The sequence below is a fragment of the Trichomycterus rosablanca genome, chromosome 27, assembly GCF_030014385.1.
Source record: "Trichomycterus rosablanca isolate fTriRos1 chromosome 27, fTriRos1.hap1, whole genome shotgun sequence".
In the NCBI taxonomy this organism is placed as follows: Eukaryota; Metazoa; Chordata; class Actinopteri; order Siluriformes; family Trichomycteridae; genus Trichomycterus; species Trichomycterus rosablanca.
The window spans coordinates 8,860,172-8,885,859 of record NC_086014.1 but is presented as its reverse complement, the minus strand read 5'-3'; the positions used below and the strand labels follow the sequence as shown (position 1 = coordinate 8,885,859).

Sequence of the window (25,688 nt, the reverse complement as noted above, 5' to 3'; positions counted from 1 at the left end):
GACACTAATCCCACTTTAAACTACAGATAGAAGTCAAACATTTTCATACACTTGTAAGGACATGTATTTGTGGTACTCATAGGGTTTAGTACCTAGTACTAAGTTTGAGTTCTTGAGTACTTTGGTGGTGCAGAATTCTGTAATGCCTTGTAAGTTACTGTGATTGACTACAGCTGGGAAGTTCAAATATCCATGTCACTCACATGTCTATGTTAACGTTAGACTTTATCTGTATTGCTAATATCTACTATTACTCTAAACACTTACATCTTTTCTTTTGACCCTCATTAAGCAAATTCTATAGCACATGCCTTTGCAGAGGATGACAAGGTTGACCATTTAACTAAATACATTAATTAAATAAAAACATCTCAGTGTTTGTGGCACACAAAGCCACCCGATGTTGCTGGTGAGGAAAACGGGCCAGTGTGCCAGACTAGGTGCATTTCTTCATGCACAGCAGAAGCTCCATGCGTATAGCAATGCGTGTGTGCCATCCCAGAGGAATGAGACGAATGTAGCGAGCCACAATGGGCGGACGCAGCAGGTTCTGGACTGAGGACGAACGGTCCGAGTTCCCGTAAAACACCTGTGAACAGTGAAGAATCACACAATGAAGCTCAGACAATGAAAGCGCAATACAAAACATACAAATACAGAGAAGAGCCTTGATGCTTGTCTTCCTTGAGTTTTGGGTGGAGGATCAAGTCGAGCGAGACTAGTGGAACAGAGGTTGCGTGGTACAGAGCGGGGTTTTATTAGACCTTGAAGGTAACTTGGGGCTGGTCCATTTCTGGCTTTGTAGGTGAGCATCAGTATTTTAAATTGAATGTGTGCTACAAGAAGCCAGTGAAGAGAGCGCAGCAGTGGGTTGATGTGGCAGCGTTTAGGTTGGTTAAAAAACAGGAGAGCAGCAGCATTTTGAATGAGTTCCAAGGGTTTATTAGTGGACATAGGAGCACCTGAGAGCACCGAGAGATTACAAGTGACTGGACAAGAATCTGAGTGGCTTCCATGGAGAGAAATGGACGATTCTTCTTGATGTTGTAGAAGAACCAGCATGATCTTGTCATGTTGGCTACATGAGGAGAGAAGGTCAGCTGGTTATCCAGGACAACACCAAGGCTTCTTACTTTATCAGATGGTCTGTTCTGGGAGTCATCTAGAGAGATGATTAGATCCTGGGTTGGAGATTGATCTCCAGGAATAAGTAACAGCTCTGTCTTGCTGGGATTGAGTTTAAGATAATGAGCTGACATACACTGTGAGATATCTCACAGGCATGCTGAGATGTGAGCTGTAAGCTGAGACTTGTGTTTTAGGTATATATTCAAATTTAAAGAAAGGCGGGGTGATAAAGGTATAAAATAATTATTCACTGTATCTCTACTTTGGCATATTCTTCCAATTGATGCCCAGTTATGATCATATCTGAAATAAAGCATGGAGCCTTTTGCTAAACACAGCTCCATACCAAGACTGACCCTGGCTGTTGGACTTGTTGCTGAAAACAGTTTGGATGGTCCTTTTCGACCTGGAATGCTGATTTACCTGACCACGATACACGTTTCCACTGCGTGATGGTCCATCTTAGATGCCTCCAAGCCCAGAGAAGTGGACGCCGCTTCTGGACATGGTTAACATAAGGCTTCTTTTTTGCACAGTAATGTTTTAAGTGGCATTTGTGCATGTAACTCTGTATTGTAGTGCTTGACAAAGGTTTGCTAAAGTAATCCATCACCCATGTGGTTATATCAGCTATTGTTGAGTGGCGGTTCTTGATGCAGTGCCGCCTGAGGGATCGAAGATCACAGATGTTTGGTCTGAAAACCTGACACTTTCCGTAAGGGGGTGAGATTGCAGATATTTTATTCCAATATCTCTCCCAGGATGGCACTGTACCAGTAAACTGGGCTTAGTAAATGGTTTAATAAGGGGTCATTAAGCAGTTTGATTCAAATCATATGCTTAGCCTGTGCAGTCACCTGATTTGAACCCATTTGGGGCAGCAGGGCACCACTCTTCACAATCAAACAACACCTAAGAAACTTCATATAGTTTTTTCTTTTAATTTGTCACCTAACTGTACCATTATCATCTTCACAGTATGATTTGCTTTGTCTGGTTCTTATTTCCCACTCACCCTGTTATTGCCAGTCTGGTCTTTGTAGTAGATCCAGTTGAGTTTCTCATCGGTTCTGTATTGGATGCTGTACTTGGTGATCCACTCGTCTGCATCACAGCGTCCTTGGGTAAGGATTCCGGACACCACTTTCTCCTCCGTTAGGTCAATTTGCAGCCACTGGTTTGTGTCCTGATACTTAGACAACCAGGAACATCTAGAAATAAAGACAAACAAGAGTTTGTTACCATATAGGAGCATTTTGTAGTTCTACAATTACTGACAGTAGTCCATCTGTTTCTCTGCATGCTCTGTTAGCCCCCTTTCATGCTATTCTTCAATGGTCAGGACCCCCACAGGACCACTACAGAGCAGGTATTATTTGGGTGGTGGATCATTCTCAGCACTGCAGTGACACTGACATGGTGGTGGTGTGTTAGTGTGTGTTGTGCTGGTATGAGTGGATAAGACTAGTCCACCAACCAAAAACATCCAGCCAACAGCGCCCTGTGGGCAGTGTCCTGTGACCACTGATAAAGGTCTAGAAGATGACCAACTTAAACAGCAGCAATAGATGAGCGATCGTCTCTGACTTTACATAGGAGTGTCTAATAGAGTGGACAGTGAGTGGACACGGTATTTTAAAACTCCAGCAGCGCTGCTGTGTCTGATCCACTCATACCAGCACAACACACACTAACACACCACCACCATGTCAGTGTCACTGCAGTGCTGAGAATGATCCACCACCTAAATAATACCTGCTCTGTAGTGGTCCTGTGGGGGTCCTGACCATTGAAGAACAGGGTGAAAGCAGGCTAAAAAGGTATGTAGAGAAACAGATGGACTACAGTCAGTAATTGTAGAACTTCAAAGTGCTTATATATGGTAAGTGGAGCTGATAAGATGGACAGTGAGTGTAGAAACAAACATTGAGGTGATTTTAATGTTATGGCTGATCGGTGTATGTTCAAATTTATATCGGGTGGCTTAGTCAATCTAACCACTATTTATATGGACACAGAAGTCACCAGCTGTAGTTAGGACTCCAGACCTCAAGTTAAATGACATCATAGAGCTTTCTACAGTACCAGATCAATCATTTAGAGTGTTATATGTACGTAAATTAACCTTATACATCTTGCCATATTTTAAGAAAACCTACAGTAAATCTTAAGTATTTGGACACAATTCTTAATACTTCATGTTATAGCGCTTATGGTCTATAATTGTGGGTCAAAATTGCAAAAAACTCTTTAGTTTGTCCATTGCATTAGCACTTACCCAGAAACCCCATAGTTTCAAATTGATAATAGTAGAAATTGTCACTTAGTTGATTCCACTTACCCAAAACCCTGGTTGTTAAGTCTGGCCTTATTGGGGGTCCAAGAAGAGAACCAGCCTGTAAACTGGTCCTGATTAGAGCAGCTGATTTGGTCTGATGTAACCGATCCAGCCTCAAAGCCCAGGGGTCTGTGGTATTGGCATTCTGAAACAGTAAAGAAGTCTTTCTGGATGGTACGGTCTAATCCATACACCACAAAAACAGATCTATAGTCCAGTAATAGTGTAGACATTCATGATTGATGTTAACAAAAGCCTTGTTAATCTGTACTGGGTAAAATAAGCATCAACCATTTAATCCAGCATTTTACCAGCATTCTCGGTAATCTCCAAACCTAAAAGCTTCAGTAATGCTCCCTATCAGTGATCAGCGGGTATTAACAGATTCATCTACGCCAACATCTGGCTTATTTTTTATTTATTTATGCTTTTTCTCTCATTTCTCTCCTGATTTAGCGTAGTCAATTAGTCTTCACTGCTGCGGATCCCTGATTGCATTCGAGGAAGGTACAGTATATTACCTGCTCACGCCTCCTCCGTCCTTTAGCGGACCCTGGCTGCGTCCGAAACCGCATACTTCCATACTGTACAGTACGCAAAAGAAGTATGCGAGAGCGGGTATTGTGTCCGAAGACGTAGTATTCATTAAACAGTACGCGAAAAGTACCCGGGTGACCTACTGCATGGGCAGCCTTTTTTGAGTATGCAAATGATGCACACACTTACGTTCTGATAATCTATCCCATAATTTAACTCGCGCTGCAAAGGCATTCAGAGTAAGACTGTGGTGATGAGACGTCGTGCATCATGTGACGTTGGTAAGATGGCGTACAAGGTTGTGTGCATACTGCACACTTGCGTACAGAAAGAGCGTACTGCTTTACCGGCTAAGCAGTGCGCACTGCCTCCAATCTAGTACGTACTGTTTAAGTATGCGATTTCGGACGCAGCCCCTTTCTTTTTCACCCATGCATTCTGCACAGGCACCTCTATCTGCTAATCAGGGTCCTTGCACAGCAATAGAAGACCCAACCCACATAGTCCGGTCATCCCGCCCTAGCAGACACGGTAGGAGTTAGGAGTAGGAGACACCTAGGAGTTCAGAATCTCGGCGCTGGTGTGCTAGCTGAATATCCCGCTCAACATCTGGCTTTTTAAAATGTTTTTACATGAATTCATTATATTTTATTATGAATTGTTTTAATTTCAGTCTATTATGTATATTTCGCTTATATGAAGTGAGGACACAGATGATATGATAGACGTTTAATGAAAAAAATAAAAATTAAATTGGCTAACCATAATTTAATCATGTCTTTCTATTTTTTTTTTGCATTTTTCCCAATTTTCCTCCCAATCTGGTCGTATCCAATTACCCGATTGCGTTATGCTTCCTCTCTACTGATGCTGATCCCCACTCCTGATTGAGAAGAGTGAGACTGACACACGCCCCCTCCGACACGTATGCAGTAGCCGACTGCATCTTTGCACCTGCATGAGGCAAGTTTATATATTGTATTGCAACGTATTTCTATTTTAACAATTGAATACATCTGAGATTGCAATCGTCACTTTGTGTTACATTTGGAGAAACCACTTGTTATATTCAGACATCCCAAGTTGCAAAAACTCATTTCAGGGAGGTACCCCCGGACCCCCCAACACACACACACACACACAAACAAAGAAGCTCTCGCACACACCAAAGGATATGGGTGATAACAGAACTTTTAGGAGCTGCTAACTGAGCTACTAAGCTAACTGTTCGCGTCACAAACACATAGTGCACTAGATAGTGTGAAAGATAATAGATTAATGTTCCCTACATAGTGCACTAGTTTGTATATTGGAAAAGAATTTATGTTCCTTACTTAGTGCACTAGATAGTGTACTAGATAACAGACTTATGTTTCTTACATAATGCTTTAGGTAGCGTATTAGTGAACGGATTTAGGTTCCCTACATAGTGCACTAGATAGTATTTTAGATATGAATTTATGTTCCCTATGTAGTGCACTAGATAGTGAATTAGACAATTGGTTTATGTTCCCTACACAGTGCACTAGATTGTATATCAGATCACGGATTTATGTTCCCTACATAGTGCACTAGATAGTGTATTAGATAACACATTCATGTTCACTACGTAGTGCACTAGAAAGTATAACTAGATGATGATTTGTATTCCTTACATAGTGCACTAGATTGTATATTCGATCATAGATTTATGTTCCCTACTTAGTGCACTAGATAGTATATTAGACAATTGATTTATGTTCCCTACACAGTGCGCTAGATTGTATATCAGATCACGGATTTAATACGCAATCGGGAATAAAGTCTGTGTCGCCTGCGTGCGCGTGTATGTTGCTCTTGGCCGCTCGTTCTAGATTCCGGGAGATTTGATCTGACTTGCGGGCATCAGGGAGCCGCTATGCACAGTGGGGCCAAAAAGTATTTAGTCAGCCACTGATTGTGCGGGTTCTCCTACTTAGAAAGATGAGAGAGGTCTGTAATTTTCATCATAGGTACACTTCAACTATGAGAGACAAAATGAGAAAAAAAAATCCAGTAGCTGGTATTTTGGCCCATTCCTCCATGCAGATCTCCTCTAGAGCAGTGATGTTTTGGGGCTGTCGCTGGGCAACACGGACTCCACAAATTTTCTATGGGGTTGAGGTCTGGAGACTGGCTAGGCCACTCCAGGACCTTCAAATGCTTTTTATGGAGCCACTCCTTCGTTGCCCGAGCGGTGTGTTTGGGATCATTGTCATGCTGGAAGACCCAGCCACGTTCCATCTTCAATGCTCTCACTGATGGAAGGAGGTTTTGGCTTAAAATCTCACGATACATGGCCCTGTTCATTCTTCCCTTAACACGGATCAGTCGTCCTGTCCCCTTTGCAGAAAAACAGCCCCAAAGCATGATGTTTCCACCCCCATGCTTCACAGTAGGTATGGTGTTCTTGGGTTCTTCTTCTTCCTCCAAACACGACGAGTTGAGTTTTTACCAAAAAGTTCCATTTTGGTTTCATCTGACCACATGATATTCTCCCAATCCTCTTATGGATCATCCATATGCTCTCTGGCAAACTTCAGATGGGCCTGGGCATGTACTGGCTTAAGCAGGGGGACACGCCTGGCACTGCAGGATTTGAGTCCCTCTCGGCGTAGTGTGTTACTGATGGTAGCCTTTGTTACTTTGGTCCCAGCTCTCTGCAGGTCATTCATCAGGTCCCTCCGTGTAGTTCTGGGATTTTTGCTCACCGTTCTTATGATCATTTTGACCCCATGGGATGAGATCTTGACCGCAAGGGAGATTATCAATGGTCTTGTATGTCTTCCATTTTCTTACAATTGTTCCCACAGTTGATTTATTCACACCAACCTGCTTGCCTATTGTAGATTTACTCTTCCCAGCCTGGTGCAGGTCTACAATTTTCTTCCTGGTGTCCTTCGACAGCTCTTTGGTCTTGGCCATGGTTGAGTTTGGAGTCTGACTGTTTGAGGCTGTGGACAGGTGTCTTTTATACAGATAACGAGGTCAAACAGGTGCCATTAATACAGGTAACGAGTGGAGGACAGAAGAGCTTCTTAAAGAAGAAGTTACAGGTCTGTGAGAGCCAGAAATCTTGCTTGTTTGTTATTGACCAAATACTTATTTTCCACCATAATTCACGAATAAATTCTTTAAAAATCCTTCAATGTGATTTCCTGGATTTTTTTTTCTCATTTTGTCTCTCATAGTTGAAGTGTACCTATGATGAAAATTACAGACCTCTCTCATCTTTCTAAGTAGGAGAACTTGCACAATCAGTGGCTGACTAAATACTTTTTGACCCCACTGTATATGCGGGAGACTCCCGGAATTTCCGGGAGACTTGGGATGTGTGTATATTAATTGTGTTGAGCTAATTAATATTATAATAATGCCTGTAAAAATGCCTGTGATTTTAAAATGGAATGTCCAGCAAGCTTAACAAGTGTATTAAACGGTATAATTGGATATACAGTACTACTGTTTTACTGCTATTCACATTGCCAAGTGGTAGCTTTTGACCCAAAATAATGGACATCTGTCATGCTGCCTCGTGGCACTGACAGAAGGACACAAGTGATGCCCGCTGCACCCTGCTACAAGTCTACAAGACCATATGTTAGTACTGCATAGTAAATTCAGGAGACCCACTGGATCCAGATCTGTTATACAGTAGCACCCAGGTTAAGATTTGCCATACTGACTAGTAAGTTCACAGAATTTAATGCTAGATTTTGCACTTAGGAAGGAAGTGTGGTATAGTGACACCATACTCTAACTAACCGACTGTAACCCTGTGTAGGAAGTTTGGTTGAAATAGAGCATGACTGCCAGTTGGGTAGCAGCGTGGGGCAGCTATGAAGTTAAAGCTCCAGGCAAATTATAATTACTTTCCAAGTCACGTCATGTACTGGTGGTCCCATGTACACATACTTTTGGCTTTTTAGTGTATTTGGCAGTCTAAATGGAGAGGTATGAATGGCTTAGGTGAGACTTGGCCCTGGTCGAGTTCTTTACAGACACTTTTGGCTGTGTCTGAGGAGGAGAAAGGCTGGAAGGGGAGTCACCTCACTGCTGCTGTAACAGTGACTCCTACTATCTGGTCAAAGGTGTAGAAGAATCAAGCGTGGCAATGCATGTTGGGCACAATGGTACAGCTTTGGGCTATTAATCTAAGGATTGTGGGTTCAAATCCTAGCTCTGCCTTTCCCCCTTCCCCAATCCCGACACGTTAGCCCCCCCAAGGTACAATTTATGGCTACATCCTTGCCCATAAAAGAGTACACAGCAGTACGTAATTACGTAGGAAAGAACACAAAGAACTAAATCATTCAATAAGAAGAATAAAATACAGAGTAAAATTATATAAAATACAACCTAAATCCTTTAAAAAATAAACACACCTAGATATTGCACTTGGATTCAGTTTTGAACTGTATAGAATTGTAGTTATTTTCAGATATTCTACACACTGAATCAGTTTTAAACTGTATAAAATGTAAGCTATTATAGAAATGATACATGGATTCAATTTTTAACTGTATAGAATTGTAGTTATTCCAGATATTCTACACACATGATCAGTTTTAAACTGTATAAAATTTAAGTTATTACAGATATTACATATGGATTTAATTTTAACTGTATTGAATTGTAGTTATTTCAGATATTCTACACACAGAATAAGTTCTAAACTGTATAAAATTCAGGTTATTACTGATATTGTCCATAGATTATTATTAGACTGTATAGAATTGTGGTTATTTCACGTTCTACAAACTGATTCAATTTTGAACTAAATAGAATTTACGTTATTTCAAATATTGTCCATGGATTATTATTGGACTGTATAGAATTGTAGTTATTTTAGATATTCTACACACGGATTCAGTTTTGAACTGTATACAATTGTAGTTATTTTAGATATTGCACACATAGAATTAGATTTGAACTGTATAGAATTCAGATTATTTCCGATATTCTACACATGGATTCAATTTTAAACTGTGTAGAATTGTGGTTATTTCAGATATTGCACACATGGAATCAGATTTGAACTGTATAGAATACGAGTTATTTCAGATACTGCACATGGATTACTCTGGACTGTATAGAATTGTAGTTATTTCAGATATTCTACACAGATTCAGTTCTAAACTGTATGGAATTGTAGTTATTTCAGATATTCTACACAGATTCAGTTCTAAACTGTAAAGAATTGTAGTTATTTCAGATATTCTACACAGATTCAGTTCTAAACTGTAAAGAATTGTAGTTATTTCAGATATTCTACACAGATTCAGTTCTAAACTGTATAGAATTGTAGTTATTTCAGATATTCTACACAGATTCAGTTCTAAACTGTATGGAATTGTAGTTATTTCAGATATTCTACACAGATTCAGTTCTAAACTGTAAAGAATTGTAGTTATTTCAGATATTCTACACAGATTCAGTTCTAAACTGTATGGAATTGTAGTTATTTCAGATATTCTACACAGATTCAGTTCTAAACTGTATGGAATTGTAGTTATTTCAGATATTCTACACAGATTCAGTTCTAAACTGTATAGAATTGTAGTTATTTCAGATATTCTACACAGATTCAGTTCTAAACTGTAAAGAATTGTAGTTATTTCAGATATTCTACACAGATTCAGTTCTAAACTGTATGGAATTGTAGTTATTTCAGATATTCTACACAGATTCAGTTCTAAACTGTATGGAATTGTAGTTATTTCAGATATTCTACACAGATTCAGTTCTAAACTGTATAGAATTGTAGTTATTTCAGATATTCTACACAGATTCAGTTCTAAACTGTATAGAATTGTAGTTATTTCAGATATTGCATACACACAGATTCAGTTTTGAACTGTATATAATTTGAGGTATTTCAGATATTGCCCATGGATGTAGTCTGGACTGTGTAGAATTGTAGTTATTTCAGATATGGCACAAGTTCCCCTGTATTCAAGGCTCTAATAGAGGTTGGGTAGAAGCTCTTGAGGAACATGGCAGTACTGCATTGTACACTGCAGTATCCCTTCCCTGAGGGTGAGAAGGACTCATTACAGATGGCATTAATTCACCCTACAACCTTCTGCTCGAAATAGTAACCTTCACATTTGTGATCTATTTAAACACATTATTAAGTACAGATAATGGTATTTAGGACACATTAGCTTTCTATATATGATTATAATTATGATTTAACACTTTCACACCTGGCATGCACTGAAGCTCTTGGTTCCATCCTGAGCCAGTCATCATGGTGGTCATTTCAGTGGTGGGCTCTTCTGTGCTGCAGTCACACTTACAAGCTTTTTCTGTCCAGCTTTCATTGTCTTCAATCCCCTGAGGACAGAAGAGACGAGCGATTGGCACATAAAGACACAATTGAATGCGTTTTCCTTTATGGTCCATGCATTACATTGGAAAAAAAATAAGACGTGTTCATCCACCTGCTGGGAATGACCTCCTATAGGGCCTATGAAAACAAAACAAAAAAGAACATTTTAAAAAAGTAATTTTTGCTAAATTACACATTTCTAACCAGAAAAATATTAATACCAAACAGCCGATCATTTCATTTAGCCACCTACCTTCATTGATCAGCAGAAAGATGAAAAACAGTGCGTTCAAAACTCTGAATTCCATCTTGCCTCCTTACTGCTTAATTCTTACTGCTCCAAAACTATGCTGGTGATACCACTGGATTACAGTAATCCACAGCGCCCTAATGGCTTTATCTAATACGCTTTATCTCCACTGAGCTCCTCCCTCGGCTGCTCATATGGCCATTCTGAACGTGACCCAGCCCTCTCATGTCAAATCTAAACCAGAATCCAAGCTAGAACCCCCTTACATTGTCACCTCCTGTGACCCAATTAACGCTCCAGTGCAGGCATTTAACTCCACCCAACCTACACCAGCAATCAGCTCCACACTCCACACATATCTATCTATCTATCTATCTATCTATCTATCTATCTATCTATCTATCTATCTATCTATCTATCTATCTATCTATCTATCTATCTATCTATCTATCTATCTAATCTAATCTAATTTAATCTAATCTAATCTAATCTAATCTAATCTATCTGGTACGTGTCAAAGTAACATCCACATGGATGTCAGGACCCAAGGTTCCCCAGCAGAACATTGCCCAAAGCATCACAACTGCCTCCGCCAGCTTGCCTTCTTCCCACAGTGCATCCTGGTGCCATGTGTTCCCCAGGTAAGCGACGCACCCGGCTTTCCACGTGATGTAAAAGAAAACTTGATACATCAGACCAGGCCACCTTCTTCCATTACTCCGTGGACCAGTTCCGATGCTCATGTGCCCACTGTTGGCGCTTTCGGCAGTGGACAGGGGTCAGCATGGGCACCCTAACTGGTCTGCGACTATGCAGCCCCATACGCTGTAATACAAACTGTGATGCTCTGTGTATTCTGACACCTTTCTATCAGAACCAGCATTGACTTCTTCAGCAATCTGAGCTACAGTAAGTCGTCTGTTGGATCGGACCACACGTGCATCATTGAGCCTTGGCCGCCCATGACCCTGTCGCCGGTTTACCACCGTTCCTTCCTTGGACCACTTTTGATAAATACTGTTCACTGCAGACCGGGAACACCCCACAAGAGCTGCAGTTTTGGAGATGCTCTGACCCAGTCGTCTAGCCATCACAATTCGGCCCTTGCAGACTTTCCGGCTTCAAGAATCAGGAAATTATAGTTCAGCCTGATGGTGCCGAGTGCTGGCTTTTGCAAATATTACTTGGTATCACAATGGCACGCTCTGGCAAAAAACAGATGTACAATCATCTAGAGCACAATGAATTCGGTTATTAATTAAACCCTCTTTTCAATGTGAAATGTCTCACAGCTAGGGATGTAACGATGCACCACAAGACGATGCACATGTGTAACGATTCAAATCGGTTTACATGTATAATGAATCGATATTCACTTTAAACAGCAGAGGGCACTGGCGCTATTCACCTCGCCTGGTTGACGTCACTACAGGGTTGTCAGGTTCGGAATTTTCCAGCCAAATTTATTTAAGTGAGGATACTTTCTTTATTTGTATTATTTATTTATTTATTTAATGTGGGATTTATTTCAGTTTTGTTTTTAAAACAAAAAGGGAAATGTGCAGCATTGTTTTGCATAGTTTGTACCTACCTCAGAAATAAAAGGGCATTCATTATTTAGATAAATAAAAGATAAGCACAAATACAGTAGTTTATTTTATTTATTTATTTATTTAGTCCCCCGTTTTCTCCCACTTTAGCGCATCCAATTACTGCCCGTCAATCATCCTCTCACTAATGCTGGTCCCCGCTCCTGATTGGGAAGAACGAGGCCGCCCCACGCTCCCTCCTACGTGACAGCAATCGAACATCTTATCACCTACACTTTACGAGTGCAGTGCAGTACAGCACTGTGCACGGAGAGCCACACCCTCTACCGCACTCCTTTCCCATCTCCGTGCAGGCACCACCCACCAGCCAGCAGAGGTCGTAATCGCACTAGTCTGAGAGAGAGTCCCCATCCGGCTTAATCCCACCCCTATCTGAACAACAGGCCAATCGTTGTTCATGTAGCCGCTCAGCCTCAGCCGGCAGGCAGAGACGTGATTCGATACGTTGTATTCGAGATCTCAGCTCTGGTGTACAGCGTTTGTTTTTACCGAGAGACACAATAAAAGGAAACTTTGTCATAATTTGTCTTCAATTAAATTTTTGTTTAAAAAATAGTGAAAAAAATCGTACCTAGAACCCAGTATCGCATCGTGGGTGTATCGTTACATCCCTACTCAAAAGTCTCATTCCTTGGTAGAAACCGTAGCAGCTTGTGTTATTGTTTTCATTTTTATTTGCAAACGTCTCTTGAAATAAACACATCCATATATCCAAGAAAGTTCTATAATGTATAATGATATTTTTTATTACGATATAATTACTATTATCGTTGCATTGTGATGTCATAATACCATTCTGATGACATTACAATGGAAAGTAAATGACAATCGATGACACCGTGAAGCTTTTGGAAAATATAAGGACGTCAGATATAAAAATTAAAACCCTGACTGTTAATTGTAAATTTAAACTGTTTTAATAAATCAAATTCACATTAAGTATCCAAGGAACTTCAGACAGAAAAAAAACACAAAGTTAATGCACGTCAGCATGAATTTCACCACCTGAAATGAATATAGTATTAAAGTGCACCATTGCTAATCATAAAAAACAGAAAATAAATATGTAACTTGTAAATAGCACAAAAATCAGCACATTTATAATATTTTAAATAGATTTTTTGGGGGGTCAGATAACACATGTATCCTGCTTTTAATATTACTCCATTCCCAGTATCTTTATATTCTAAATAACAATCTCACATATCGGTCACATAGATTAAAATAAAGATAATTATATGTATATATAATGCTCAACTTTATTTCATTTGTTAATATACCTCCATTCATGCATTTCAGGCCTGCAAGACATTCCAAAAAAAGTTGGGACGGGGGCGGTTTAGGGCTAGTAATGAGGTGAAAAAAGTAAATAATGATGTGATTCCAAACAGGTTAAAATCATGTAATCATGGTTTGGTACAAAAGCAGCATCCAGGAAAGGCTGAGTCTTTGATGAGCAAAGATGATCAGAAAATCTCCACTTTAGAAGTTTATGCATAAATGCCACTCATGTTAACCATGTCCAGAAGCGGCATCGACTTCTCTGGGCTCGGAGGCATCTAGGATGGACCATCACACAGTGGAAACGTGTATTGTGGTCAGACGAATCAGCATTCCAGGTCTTTTTTGACCATCCAGACTGTTATCAGGAACAAGTCCATGGGGCTGTGTCAGTGCCCTTACCAAAGGTCATTTACACTTCTGTGATGGCAGCATTAATACAGAAAAGTACATTGAGATCTTAGAGCAACATGTGCTGCCTTCAAGACGTCATCTGTTCCAGGGACGTCCATGTATTTTTCAACAAGACAACGCAAAACCACATGATGCACACATTACAAAGGCATGGCTGTGGAAGAAGAGGGTACGGGTACTGGACTGGCCTGCCTGCAGTCCTGACCTGTCCCCAATACGACAACCCCGTACTGTTGCAGGAAGAACGGGACAAAATAAAAGCTGAAACACTAAATCACTTGGTATCCTCTGTGCCTAAAGGTCTTTTAAGTGTGGTGAAAAGAAATGGCAACATTACAAAGTGGTAAATGCTTTACTGTCCCAACTTATTTTGGAATGTTTTGCAGGCCTAAAATGCAGGAATGGATGTTTATTAATAAACATACTGATTTGGGGTTGTGTTGTGCCTCATCCCAGCCGTGTCGACTATCAATATCACAATATACAATATCATTCTCAAATCTAACACTTCTATATGAGAACTCGAAGTAACGACATGATACACCGATCAGGCATGACATTATGACCACCTTCCTAATATTGTGTTGGTCCCCCTTTTGCTGCCCAAACAGCTCTGACCCGTCGAGGCATGGACTCCACTAGACCTCTGAAGGTGTGCTGTGGTATCTGGCACCAAGATGTCAGCAACAGATCCTTTACCTCCTGTAAGTTGCGAGGTGGGGCCTCCATGGATCAGACTTGTTTGTCCAGCACATCCCACAGATGCTCGATTGGATTGAGATCTGGGGATTTTAAAGTAACGCTGTGTATTCTGACACCTTTCTATCAGAACCAGCATTGACTTCTTCAGCAATCTGAGCTACAGTAGCTCGTCTGTTGGATCGGACCACACGTGCATCAATGAGCCTTGGCCGCCCATGACCCCATCGCTGGTTTACCACTGTTCCTTCCTTGGACCACTTTTGATAGATACTGATCACTGCAGACCGGGAACACCCCACAAGAGCTGCAGTTTTGTAGATGCTCTGATCCAGTCGTCTGGCCATCACAATTTGGCCCTTGTCAAACTTGCTCAAATCCTTACCAATTTTTCCTGCTTCTAACACATCAACTTTGAGGATAAAATGTTCTCTTGCTGCATAATATATCCCACCCACTAACAGGTGTCGTGATGAAGAGATAATCAGTGTTATTTACTTCACCTGTCAGTGGTCATAATGTTATGTCTGGTCAGTGTATAATGAAATCACCAGCAGTGCTATCAGCTTATCGGATGTCTACATAGAGACATGACTGGCTGTGTCTAAGGGGAGGGGATGGTGTCCTGTCCGGGGTGTGTTACTGCATTGCGCCCAGTAAAACCAGACCTACCGCGACCCTAACCAGGATAAAACAATGGTAATCAAATAAAATTAATGAATGTATACCAATAGTAAATGGTATGAATTAAAACTTAAAAATGCCCTGTCACCACTCAGGTGGTGCAGCGGTAAAAACACACGCTGAACACCTGAGCTGGGATCTCGAATGTATCGTATCGAATCTCAGCTCTGCCTGCCGGCTGGGCTGAGCAGCCACATGAACAATGATTGGGGTGGGATATAAAAAAAAGCTCGATAGGGACTCTCTCATAACTAACGCAATTACGACCTCTGATGGCTGATTGATGACGCTTGCACAGAGACAGGAAAAGGGTGCTGTCAGGGTGTGTCTCTCCGTACACAGTGCTAAACCGCATTGCACTCGTCAAAGTGTAGGTGACAAAGTGCATACGGCTGCTGCCCACGTGTCGGCGGGGGCGTGGGTTAGCTTCGTTCTCCTCAATCAGAGCGGGGATCGGCATTGGTGGGGAGGAAGCACGATGCAATCGGGAAATTATATATATACATATATAAATGCCCTATGTTCTTAGCATATACCATAGGTTAACAGCAGACTGGCTAGCTAAAGCTCCTCAACTTCATGAGCTTGGTTACAGTCCAGCTAACTGACGGCCAATAAACTTAATAAGCTTAAATCTTTTAGTAGTCCTTAATCCTTTAATCATTTAATGATTGAACTCAACATTTGTTACTTTTTTTGACCTTATGTTAACTTAAAACAGGTGGCGCAGGGGTAAAATACGCTAGCACACCAGAGCTGGGCTTTCAAACACATCGTATCGAATCTCAGCTCTGCCATCCGGCTAGGCTGGGCAGCTACATGAACAACGCAGGGTGGAATGAGCCGAACCAGGGTTCCTCATTACTGGTCCAATTACGACCTCTGCTGGCTGATTGATGGTGCCTGAACAGAGTTGGGGAAAAATGCCGATCAAGGTGTGTCCCTCCGTGCACAAGGCTGATCCGCATATGAACTCGCCTCGTGCAGGTGAAAATGTGCAGTCGGTACTGCGCGCGTGTCGGAGGGAAGCTCCTCAGTCAACAGTGGAGGGTTGTATCGGACATCAAAACAGCCCTAATATGCAAATCTACGGTACAGAGGTGTTAGAATAGACTGTCTTGTAGCAGGACGTTCACATTGTACTTTATTTATATCACAGACAATGATTTGTTGATCAGGTCATCCATCCTTCCAGCCATTCACACTGTTAGATGTTAATAAATGTAACAAATAACAAAAAATAAAAAAAGCCTGGTACCCTTATGACAGATTTATGGATGGAAATCACAGAGTATTAAACATACACTGATCAGCCATAACATTAAAACCACCTCCTTATTTCTACACTCACTGTCTATTTTATCAGCTCCACTTACCATATAGAAGCACTTTGTAGTTCTACAATTACTGACTGTAGTCCATCTGTTTCTCTGCATGCTTTGTTAGCCCCCTTTCACCCTGTTCTTCAATGGTCAGGACCCCCACAGGACCACTACAGAGCAGGTATTATTTAGGTGGTGGATCATTCTCAGCACTGCAGTGACACCGACATGGTGGTGGTGTGTTAGTGTGAGTTGTGCTGGTATGAGTGGATCAGACACAGAAGATAGAAGATATACTTTATTTGTCATGTATACATATACAGGTGTACAGTACAATGAAATTCTTTCTTCTGCATATCCCAGCTTGTTTGGAAGCTGGGGTCAGAGCGCAGGGTCAGCCATCGTACGGCGCCCCTGGAGCGGACAGGGTTAAGGGCCTTGCTCAAGGACCCAACAGTGGCTGCATAGCAGAGCCTGGATTTGAACCGCCAATCTTCCGGTTGCTAGCCCAAAGCTCTACCCACTAGGCTACCACTGTCCCTAGATTAAACCCCCATCCATTAAACCAGGCGGTCCAGGGCGTCCCGTATATCCAGCAATGCTGATGGAGTTTTTAAACACCTCACTGTCACTGCTGGACTGAGAATAGTCCACCTACCAAAGATATACAGCCAACAGCGCCCCGTGGGCAGCGTCCTGTGACCACGGATGAAGGTCTAGAAGATGACCGACTCAAACAGCAGCAATAGATGAGCGATCATCTCTGACTTTACATCTACAAGGTGGACCAACTAGGTAGGAGTGTCTAACAGAGTGGACAGTGAGTGGACACGGTCCATACACCAACACACCACCACCTAAATAATACCTGCTCTGTGGTGGTCCTGGGAGAGTCCTGACCATTAAAGAACATCATGAAAGGGAGCTAAAAAAGTATCTAGAGAAACAGACGGAATACAGTCAGTAATTGTAGAACTACAACGTGCTTTTGTATGGTGTTTAATGTTATGGCTAGTCAGTAAAGCCTAATCATAAAGAAAATCTGTCCAATAATAATAATAATGATAATAATAATACTATGTACCATTTGTTACATAAAATGCACTTTATACAATGTAAACATTAAATATTAAGATACGCATAATTAATTAAATAATTTCCATGAAATATAGAATTATTACACAATAAATATTTATACATTCTCTGGTATAAACTAAAGCTCTTACTATTCCACAGATGCTTCAACCCCCGACTAGTAAATTTCCATATACAAATACATACAGACTTCATCAATGCCGACTGAACAAAACTGAACCCAGGTCATGATCTCAACAATAATACAAATTCTATCAAAGGATGATGATGTTAAAAAAAAAAAAATCCTCCCTTTTTACCCCCCCACCCACCCGCAAGTCTAATCCCATGACAAGTGCCACCTTCTGGCGCTGTGCACAGAAATGGAACAGTATCGATGACCCCTAGATATCTCATCCATAAATGTCCCCTACAAAGCAGTCTCTTTGAGGTCATTGAGGTTTGGCATTCGAGCACGAGGAGCCCTAGCAAACCCGATGCCATTCTGCCCACCTTTGCTAACCATCTGATCAGGGAAGGGAGCACTGGCATGCCAGCCGGACTCTATCTGCCCCGGCATGGGGTAGTTGTGTGGTTTGCGGCTCTTGGTGTTAGGGGTGATGCTGCCCACCGGAATGCCCCGCACTTCAGGCATAGCGGGGGGCGGTGCTTTGGGCGGCGGGTTGACTATGGGCTGGAAGCGCAATTCGGATGAGCGATCTGGAGGAGGAGGAGGGGGTGGCTGACTTGGGGGGGCCGAGGTGGAGGGCGGAGAGGACAGGTGCAGCAACTTCCGCAGAGACCTCAGAGGCTGGTTCTGAAAAGGGAGGGAGGAAAAGCGCTTATAGACAGTGATTCAGATTAAAGTACATAGACTTAAAAATATACAACCCCAAATCAGAAAAAGTTGGGACAGTATGGGAGATGCAAATAAAATAAAAATGCAGTGTTCCTTACATTTACTTTGACTTTTATTTCACTGCAGACAGTTTGAACCTGAGATATTTCATTTCAGGCCTGCAACACATTCCAGAAAAAGTTGGGACGGGGGCGATTTAGGGCTAGTAATGAGGTGAAAAAACTAAATAATGATGTGATTCCAAACAGGTGATTGTAATCATGGTTTGGTACAAAAGCAGCATCCAGGAAAGGCTGAGTCTTTGATAAGCAAAGATGATCAGAGGATTTGCATATTTCTCCCTCTACAGTACATAATATCATCAAGGAATCGATTGGAATTTCAGTGCGTAAGGGTCGAGGGTGCAAGCTTAAGCTGAACGCCTGTGACTCTTTAATCCCTCAGACGACACTGCATCAAGAACCGCCACTCAACAATAGCTGATATGACCACATTGGTATGGGATTACTTTGGCAAACCTTTGTCAAGCACTACAATACAGAGTTACATGCACAAATGCCAGTTAAAACTACTGTGCAAAAAAGAAGCCTAATGTTAACCATGTCCAGAAGCGGCGTCGACTTCCCTGGGCTCTGAGGCATCTAGGATGGACCATCACACAGTAGAAACGTGTATTGTGGTCAGATGAATCAGCATTCCAGGTCTTTTTTGGAAAATATGGACGCCGTGTGCTCCGGACCAAAGACGACAAGGACCGTCCAGACTGTTTTCAGGAAAAAGTCCAAAAGCCAGGGTCTGTCATGGTATGGGGCTGTGTCAGTGTCCTTGGCAAAGGTCATTTACACTTCTGTGATGCAGCATTAATGCAGAAAAGTACATTGAGATCTTAGAGCAACATGTGCCGCCTTCAAGACATCGTCTTTTTCAGGGACGTCCATGCATCAAGTGTACTGGTACTAGACTGACCTGCCTGCAGTCCTGACCTGTCCCCAATAGAGAATGTGTGGAGAATTTTGAAACCCCGTACTGTTGCACATCTTAAGACGTGTTTGCAAAAAGAATGGGACAAAATAAAAGCTGAAACACTAAATCACTTGGTATCCTCTGTGCAAAAACGTCTTTTAATTGTGGTTAAAAGGAATGGCAACATTACAAAGTGGTAAATGCTTTACTGTCCCAACTTTTCTTGGAATGTGTTGCAGGCCTGAAATGCAGGAATGGATGTTTAGTAATAAATGAAATGAAGTATCTCAGGTTCATCCTGTCTGCAATGAAATAAAAGTCAAAGTAAATGTAAGACAAATGTAATATATCTTACCTGTGGTTGCACGTTTGCATGTTTTTCTATAGGCCAGGTGTTGTCCCCGTCTCTCTCTCGATCGTGACCTCGCTCCCGGTTCCTGTCCCGTTCCCGGTCCCTGTCCCTGTCTCGATCTCTGTCCCTGGTCCGGTGATGACTGCTGTGGTGAGACGAGGATTTGACTGGTCTCTGGAGCACCAGCGGGTCCTGCTGACCTTCGGCCGCAACCTGTTTAGTACAGCCATATGAACAAACCAGTAAACCAAAAACAGTTCAAAACAACGGCAAAGAGCAATATGTTGATTTTGTTTCTACCAGGCAAAAAAAACAAAAACGTGCATGACACCAGCAGGCTGAGGTGCAATTTGATTCAAGTATTCTATTCTGTATTTGAGAAGTACACAGTTTATATGTCGAGTTTTTGATTAGAACACACTCAGCCACTGTCTCTGACTACCACCACATTCTTCAGTAACAAGTAATCTAACGCATTACTATTTCCAATCCAGTAATCAGATTAAAGTTACTTATCCAAGTTATTGTGCGTTACTATTTTTGCGTCTCGGAGAGTGACGTCTGGCCTATGCGACAATTAAGTCACGAGCTGCGTCCGGAATCGCATACTTACAGAGTATGCACTAGATTGGAGGAAGTATGCACTACTCGGCCGGTAAAGAAGTACATACTTTCAGTACAGAAGTGTGCAGTATGCACACAACACCGCTACGTACTACACGTGGGGACGTGATGACGTAATATCACCATAGCTACAGACTCATTACAAACCCCACTCGCCAAAATTTTGGATATTTATCGTCTTTTTGTTATTTATTTGTCTCTAAAAATTTTATTTTATTTATCTTACTTACACTTGTGAACAGAGGACTTAGTTTTCTGCTATCTTTCTTGTTTCTTATTCCGCTTCAATCGCCTACGCAGCTCCAGTTGCATTACGGCGGCTGCTGAATGTAACTAATAAAGTAACTTGTAATCTCACTAAGTTACTTTTAAAATCAAGTAATCAATAAAGTAACTAAGTTACTTTTTAAAGGTAACTATGCCATCACTGCTTACTACCTTGGCTGCGTCCGAAATCGCATACTTAAACAGTACATACTAGGTTCGAGGCAGTATGCAATGCTCGGCCGGTAAAGCAGTATGCTCTTTCAGTACGCAAGTGTTCAGTATGCACCAGAGATGGGGACTCGAGCTCGAGACGCACGTAAGTCGCACACACAACGACTTCAGACTCGACGCGGACTTGTTCCAAATGAATCTGACTCGCAAGTTAACTTCATTTCAACATCTTCGGATTAGAATTTGGATTAGAATCTCACTTAAGATGGTGGAATACCCCACGTAGTGCACTTGAATGGAACGCTCCTACAGAATTGGCGCTAATGATTGAAAGAGCGCTTTCTGAACCAATCAGACTTTCTGATTTTAATTGTTAGTAAGAAATGCTGTTTGCATTTATTCCGTTTGCGCCACACACATGACGTGTCAATGAAACGCTCGATCGGCTTTCTATCGAGTTCGTGTTTTACTTCACAACCGGGAAAAGTTTGGAGGTTTTTAATTATAAGCACATTTATAAAATAAAGGATTATATTCCTAATGGGACAACACACGGTTATAAATGTAATAGCATCTGGAAGAACATAAGCTCAGGTAAGCAGTGGTTATGGATTTTTTTGCTGTGTTTTGGATTTTGGCCGCTGTGTTAATTTGCAATATAAACAAAACGTCAGTTTAAGCTTTTAACTAACGGTACCTAGGAAAGTAAAGGAACTTAGTAAAACGGCAAAATGCAGTCGCTAATATGTTTTTTTTTATCTGAACTTACATATTATTGTTTATTTCTACACTACATTTCCAATATATGTTTTGTGTTTATTATATTGACTCGTGACTTGACTCGGACTCGTATTCTGTGACTTGTGAACATCTCTGGTTTAAAGCACCTTATCTTTCCATGACTTACCCCAGAAGTTAAATCTTGTTGATACAGTGGCGACTGGCCTCGCGAGACTATTTATTAGCTACATTTAAAAAAATAAATAAAAATACACACTTTGTTTTCTTTAATCAATCAAATTCCTCTGCTAGTGTGGAAGCGTGCCGTGCATCTGCCGGAGGTAGTAATGATTCCATGCATCTGATGACACATGCTATTGCTAAGCTAGTCGGGATGGTAGTGTTGCACATATATAAACACTAGGGACCAGATCCACAATGAACACGTTCAAACAGGTTTTAATTCGAGTTTTGGATAAACCACCCACCCACACAATATGATCTGCTTTTCATCCAGATTACAAACACTTCTTGATTCATTACAACATTAATGGATCAACAATTCAGGCTGGAAAATGTACGGCTATTATAAAGTCAAAGGTATTTAGACACCACACCATAAGCTTGGTGGACATGCAGTTCTGAAAACCTAGTGAGCTCTGAGCTCTTAGATACATTAAAATGCTGCCTTCTAAGGTGCCTTATTTCCAAGCTACACTGATCAGCCATAACATTAAAACCACCTCCTTGTTTTTACACTCACTGTCCATTTGATCAGCTTCACTCACCATATAGAAGCACTTTGTAGTTCTACAATTACTGACTGTAGTCCATCTGATTTTCCTCCCAATCTGGTCGTATCCAATCACCCAACTGCATTATGCTGATCTCCACTTCTGATCGAGGAGAACGAGACACGTGTGCATTAGCCGACCGCATCTTTTCACCCGCACCAGGCGGGTTTATATGCGGATCAGCTTTGTGTACGGAGAGCCGCATCCTGATCAATGCATAATTTACCGACTCCAGCTAGCAGAGGTCGTAATTGCATCATTTATGAGGTTATGAGATCAATATCCGGGCTTCCCATGTATGAACAACAGGCAAATCGTCGCTCATGTAGCCGCCCGGCCCAGCTGGACGGCATAGCTGAGTTGGTGTGCTAGCGTGTTGGTCTCGGCAGTTAATCTGCATCAAAAAGGTTGCTCACTACACCCTGTTATACAGTTGGAATAAGGTTTTTCTTTTTTTTTTGTACCCATTTATGACCATTATTTTTGTCAATTCATAACATTCTGTTGATTAAAAGCTTTCTTTTCATTAGTGAACCTGCAGGTCTTTATAGGAAATGTTATCTATATTTTTTCCAACCTGAAATGAAGCCTTATAAGCATTTTTGTTCTTGTATCTGGGCCCGATGCTTTTGCTGCTCATTGATGAACTACAAACAGATAAATACATTTATATCATAACAAGCATGCAGTGAAGACTGTGGTGTAATGTAATGACGTGAATGATGCACAATGAATAGTGGGACGGTTCCATGAGGGCTGTACCATGGGCTGAGCAAGGACAGGAAGCACAGAAGAGTTATGCTTTAAGTTATTCTTTGAGTTAAAGAGGGGGAAAAGGCTTTTCTTGATGCTCGGGTTCCTTCCCTCGCAGCCCTCCGTCTGGAATATAAGACGCACAGAAAGGCCAGCGGCTCATTGCAGGAACAGACAGACATGTTGTTTTGTTGTTGTTGAAAGCAGCAGATGAGATGAACATACTGGTGTTGGCTTGGTGTTTGCACACAGAGCACATTTTTCGGATGAAAGGCAGATTTCTGTCCTACACATTCTGGTTGGGTCTGCATATAAAAAGGTGTATGAAGACAACCCTATTTTTCACCTTGTTGAGATTTGGTTACCCCCTTAATAAATATATATATATATATATATATATATATATATATATATATATATATATATATACAGTGTATCACAAAAGTGAGTACACCCCTCACATTTCTGCAAATATTTTATTATATCTTTTCATGGGACAACACTATAGACATGAAACTTGGATATAACTTAGAGTAGTCAGTGTACAGCTTGTATAGCAGTGTAGATTTACTGTCTTCTGAAAATAACTCAACACACAGCCATTAATGTCTAAATAGCTGGCAACATAAGTGAGTACACCCCACAGTGAACATGTCCAAATTGTGCCCAAATGTGTAGTTGTCCCTCCCTGGTGTCATGTGTCAAGAACCCAGGTGTAAATGGGGAGCAGGGCTGTTAAATTTGGTGTTTTGGGTACAATTCTCTCATACTGGCCACTGGATATTCAACATGGCACCTCATGGCAAAGAACTCTCTGAGGATGTGAGAAATAGAATTGTTGCTCTCCACAAAGATGGCCTGGGCTATAAGAAGATTGCTAACACCCTGAAACTGAGCTACAGCATGGTGGCCAAGGTCATACAGCGGTTTTCCAGGACAGGTTCCACTCGGAACAGGCTTCGCCAGGGTCGACCAAAGAAGTTGAGTCCACGTGTTCGGCGTCATATCCAGAGGTTGGCTTTAAAAAATAGACACATGAGTGCTGCCAACATTGCTGCAGAGGTTGAAGACGTGGGAGGTCAGCCTGTCAGTGCTCAGACCATACGCCGCACACTGCATCAACTCGGTCTGCATGGTCGTCATCCCAGAAGGAAGCTGACGCACAAGAAAGCCAGCAAACAGTTTGCTGAAGACAAGCAGTCCAAGAACATGGATTACTGGAATGCTCTGTGGTCTGACGAGACCAAGATAAACTTGTTTGGCTCAGATGGTGTCCAGCATGTGTGGCGGCGCCCTGGTGAGAAGTACCAAGACAACTGTATCTTGCCTACAGTCAAGCATGGTGGTGGTAGCATCATGGTCTTGGGCTGCATGAATGTTGCTGGCACTGGGGAGCTGCAGTTCATTGAGAGAAACATGAATTCCAACATGTACTGTGACATTCTGAAACAGAGCATGATCCCCTCCCTTCGAAAACTGGGCCTCATGGCAGTTTTCCAACAGGATAACGACCCCAAACACAACCTCCAAGATGACAACTGCCTTGCTGAGGAAGCTGAAGGTAAAGGTGATGGACTAAACCCAATTGAGCACCTGTGGCGCATCCTCAAGTGGAAGGTGGAGCAGTTCAAGGTGTCTAACATCCACCAGCTCCGTGATGTCATCATGGAGGAGTGGAAGAGGATTCCAGTAGCAACCTGTGCAGCTCTGGTGAATTCCATGCCCAGGAGGGTTAAGGCAGTGCTGGATAATAATGGTGCTCACACAAAATATTGACACTTTGGGCACAATTTGGACATGTTCACTGTGGGGTGTACTCACTTATGTTGCCAGCCATTTAGACATTAATGGCTGTGTGTTGAGTTATTTTCAGAAGACAGTAAATCTACACTGCTATACAAGTTGTGCACTGACTACTCTAAGTTATATCCAAGTTTCATGTCTATAGTGTTGTCCCATGAAAAGATATAATAAAATATTTGCAGAAATGTGAGGGGTGTACTCACTTTTGTGATACACTGTATATACACACACACACAGTGGATTTAGAAGGTATTCAGACCCTTTTACTTTTTGCACACTTTGTGTTTTTTTCCTTAAATAGATATACAACCCCAAATCAGAAAAAGTGCATAATATCATTAAACGATTCAAGGAATCGGGAGGAATTTCAGTGTAAAGGCCAAGGGCTCAAGCTCAAGCTGAACGCCCTTGACGTTCGATCCCTCTGACGGCGCTGCATCAAGAACCGTCACCCAACAATAGCTGATATAACCACATGGGTGAGGGATTAATTTGGCAAACCTTTGTCAAGCACTACAATACAGAGTTACATGCACAAATGCCACTTAAACCTTTATTGTGCAAAAAAAAGAAGCCTTATCTTAACCATGTCCAGAAGCGGCGTCGACTTCTCTGGGCTTGGAGGCATCTAGGATGGACCATAATTTACACTTCTGTGATGCAGCATTAATGCAGGAAAGTAAACAATTTTTT

General features: G+C 41.6%; 2 protein-coding genes across 2 annotated transcripts in view; both read right to left on the bottom strand.

Moving 5' to 3' along the window:
• Window positions 1–436: 436 nt before the first annotated feature.
• Window positions 437–10,663, bottom strand: rs1a (retinoschisin 1a). Its single transcript, XM_062989313.1, has 6 exons — window positions 10,609–10,663; window positions 10,468–10,493; window positions 10,231–10,360; window positions 3,470–3,611; window positions 2,144–2,339; window positions 437–589 (listed from the first exon to the last, which is right to left on the bottom strand). Exons 1-6 carry the CDS (start codon window positions 10,661–10,663, stop codon window positions 437–439), a joined length of 702 nt encoding a protein of 233 aa, XP_062845383.1.
• A 7,434-nt stretch (window positions 10,664–18,097) lies between these two features.
• Window positions 18,098–25,688, bottom strand: part of cdkl5 (cyclin dependent kinase like 5) — an 84,183-nt gene continuing 76,592 nt past the window's right edge. Inside the window, exons 16-18 of the mRNA XM_062989647.1 lie at window positions 23,202–23,318; window positions 19,867–20,076; window positions 18,098–18,506 (exon numbers count right to left, since the gene is read on the bottom strand). Coding sequence (XP_062845717.1) covers window positions 18,120–18,506; window positions 19,867–20,076; window positions 23,202–23,318 — 714 coding nt within the window. The 3' untranslated portion in view covers window positions 18,098–18,119. The remainder of the gene's footprint in view (window positions 18,507–19,866; window positions 20,077–23,201; window positions 23,319–25,688) is intronic.

Coding starts and splice junctions, on each gene's coding strand:
- rs1a (XM_062989313.1), bottom strand. CDS start 10,663: ATGGAATTCAGAGTTTTGAACGCACTGTTTTTCATCTTTCTGCTGATC. Junction 10,494..10,608: donor CTTTCTGCTGATCAATGAAG/GTAGGTGGCTAA, acceptor TTGTTTTCATAG/GCCCTATAGGAGGTCATTCC. Junction 2,340..3,469: donor CTTAACAACCAGGGTTTTGG/GTAAGTGGAATC, acceptor CTTTATTTCTAG/ATGTTCCTGGTTGTCTAAGT.